The following is a 2171-nucleotide window of genomic DNA, read 5'->3' on the forward strand; positions in this document are numbered from 1 at the left end:
AATTTTAAACTGACAGTTGGGAAGGTTTAACTTTAACAATGGCTGCATTTTTGAAGTGGATAGAGCAAAATAATGAAGTTCCTCGAAGAAAACTGAGAGACAGGCTCAATCCTCTTGAATTTTATGATGAAGAGGAATTTTTGGTGAGATACCGGTTTACCAAGGAAACAGTTTTTTTGTTTTGTTTTGCTGCTGAACAGGAAGACTGGACCAACTGTCAAACATGGCAGTGACAGAAATGCAGCTGTACCACCGATGCTACAACTCCTGGTTGGCCCTGAGGTTCTACGCTACTGGCTGTTTCCAGAGGGTGGATGGAGACCTGTTCGGTCTACACAACTCAACTGTTTGCCGTATTGTCAGCAGAGTGTCTCGGTCCATTGCATCTCTGAAGAACCAGTACATCCGATTCTCTCCAACAGTGGAAACAGCTGCTGGTTTCTACAGGCGAGCTGGATTTCCAGGGGTGCTGGGTGCTATTGATTGCACACATATCCCGATACAGAATCCTGGTGGTGTGAATGGAGAGCTTTTCCGCAACCGTAAGGGATACTGCTCCATCAATGTTCAAGTGGTGTGTGATCAAAAATCTGAAATAACCAACATTGTAGCACGTTGGCCAGGATCAACTCATGACAGCAGGATCTTTGACAACAGTCAGCCTTGTGCCATCCTCGAGAACCAAGCTTATGAGGGCCATCTCCTTGGGGATAATGGTTATCCATGCCGCTCATACCTGATGACTCCACTTCTGAACCCTCAAACACCAGCAGAGAGAAGGTACAACTCCCGTCACATTGCAGCCAGAGGAGTGATAGAACGACTCTTTGGAGCATGGAAAAGAAGGTTTCCCTGCATTAAAGATGGACTGCGCACAAAGCTGGACACCACCTTGACCGTCATTGTCGCAGTTGCAGTTCTCTACAACTTTGGAAAGAGGCGTGGAGATGAGCTACACTTTGAAGCCGATGAGGACCTACATGAGGACAGAGAGGACAGAGAGGATGACCAGGAGCACAATGCCAATCCAAGTGGGAATGCTGTGAGGCAAACTCTAATACAGAACCACTTTTCTGAATAATTATATTAATAAATGTTTTTGTAAATAATTGCTGACATTGTGGTGAAAAGTCTATTTCCACATAATAATTCAATTACTGCCAACTATGTCTGGTTGAATACTGCTTTAAGCAATATCAATAAACTAATAGTAGCTTGACCTGTCAACAAGTGTCTTTTTCAAACTGTGAAGCACAGAGAAGATACACATTGAAGAAAAGTAAAAATAGAAATTTGAAGAAATTTTATTTTTAAATTATTTTATTTGTAAATATTTCAGTGCAGATAGCTATACATTTTTTAATTCCCATTCATTTTACAATAGAGGTAGGCTACATGTTAAATCACTGTAGAATATTCTCATTTTATGATAAAAAAGTGGCATCAAGGGTGAAACTATTAGTAAGCATCTTCTTTTTTTCAGCAGCAACACTTACTTCTGCAGCTTTAATACTTCTTTCTGTAATATGGCATTTTCGATTTCCATTTCAATCTTCTCTTTCTCTAATACCAACATTTCCTGGTGTGTCACGTAGGGTCGCTTGTTTCTCCTGCAGCTGTTCAAATCAGATGAGGAGGATGATGACAATAAAGAAGAGGAAGCAGCACTGTCTTGCAGATGCTCCTCTTGCTGCACTGGCTGCAGTGTTAAAATGATCTCTATCAAAACATAAACCAAAATATATGGCGAAAAAACAAATTAATTGGATAGGCCAAATAATAACTGATTATTGACTGAGGTCAGTAAAGCGTGACTGGATTACTTACCATCTTCCCCGGGTGAGTCTGAAGTGAGCTGGTCCAGCTGTATAACTCTAGGGCTGGATTGCACCAACAAGGTTTAATTTAATCTAAGATTAGCTCTAATCAAAGATTAGTAAAACTAGGTTTAAAATTAGTTAATCCAGGTTTAAAATTAAGCAGAGCTCTGTTGCACCATTTAAAATTAATCTCAGTTTAGTAAAACTCAGTTTAACTGAATTTAAACTTAGTTTAAACTGATTTAAATCAATAGGGATAATTGTGGATATCGAAATTAAAATTAATAATTAAATATGCAATTAAATATATAGGCTACATCGGAAGCGTGCTGTCAGGACCCTGGATTTATA

The 2171-nt window shown here is 39.4% G+C and overlaps 1 protein-coding gene across 1 annotated transcript in view; it reads left to right on the top strand.

The window, feature by feature from the left end:
- Positions 1–223: 223 nt before the first annotated feature.
- Positions 224–2171, top strand: part of LOC126400468 (putative nuclease HARBI1) — a 3613-nt gene continuing 1665 nt past the window's right edge. Inside the window, exon 1 of the mRNA XM_050061188.1 lies at positions 224–1042. Coding sequence (XP_049917145.1) covers positions 224–1042 — 819 coding nt within the window. The remainder of the gene's footprint in view (positions 1043–2171) is intronic.

Source organism: Epinephelus moara, chromosome 14, assembly GCF_006386435.1.
Source record: "Epinephelus moara isolate mb chromosome 14, YSFRI_EMoa_1.0, whole genome shotgun sequence".
In the NCBI taxonomy this organism is placed as follows: Eukaryota; Metazoa; Chordata; class Actinopteri; order Perciformes; family Serranidae; genus Epinephelus; species Epinephelus moara.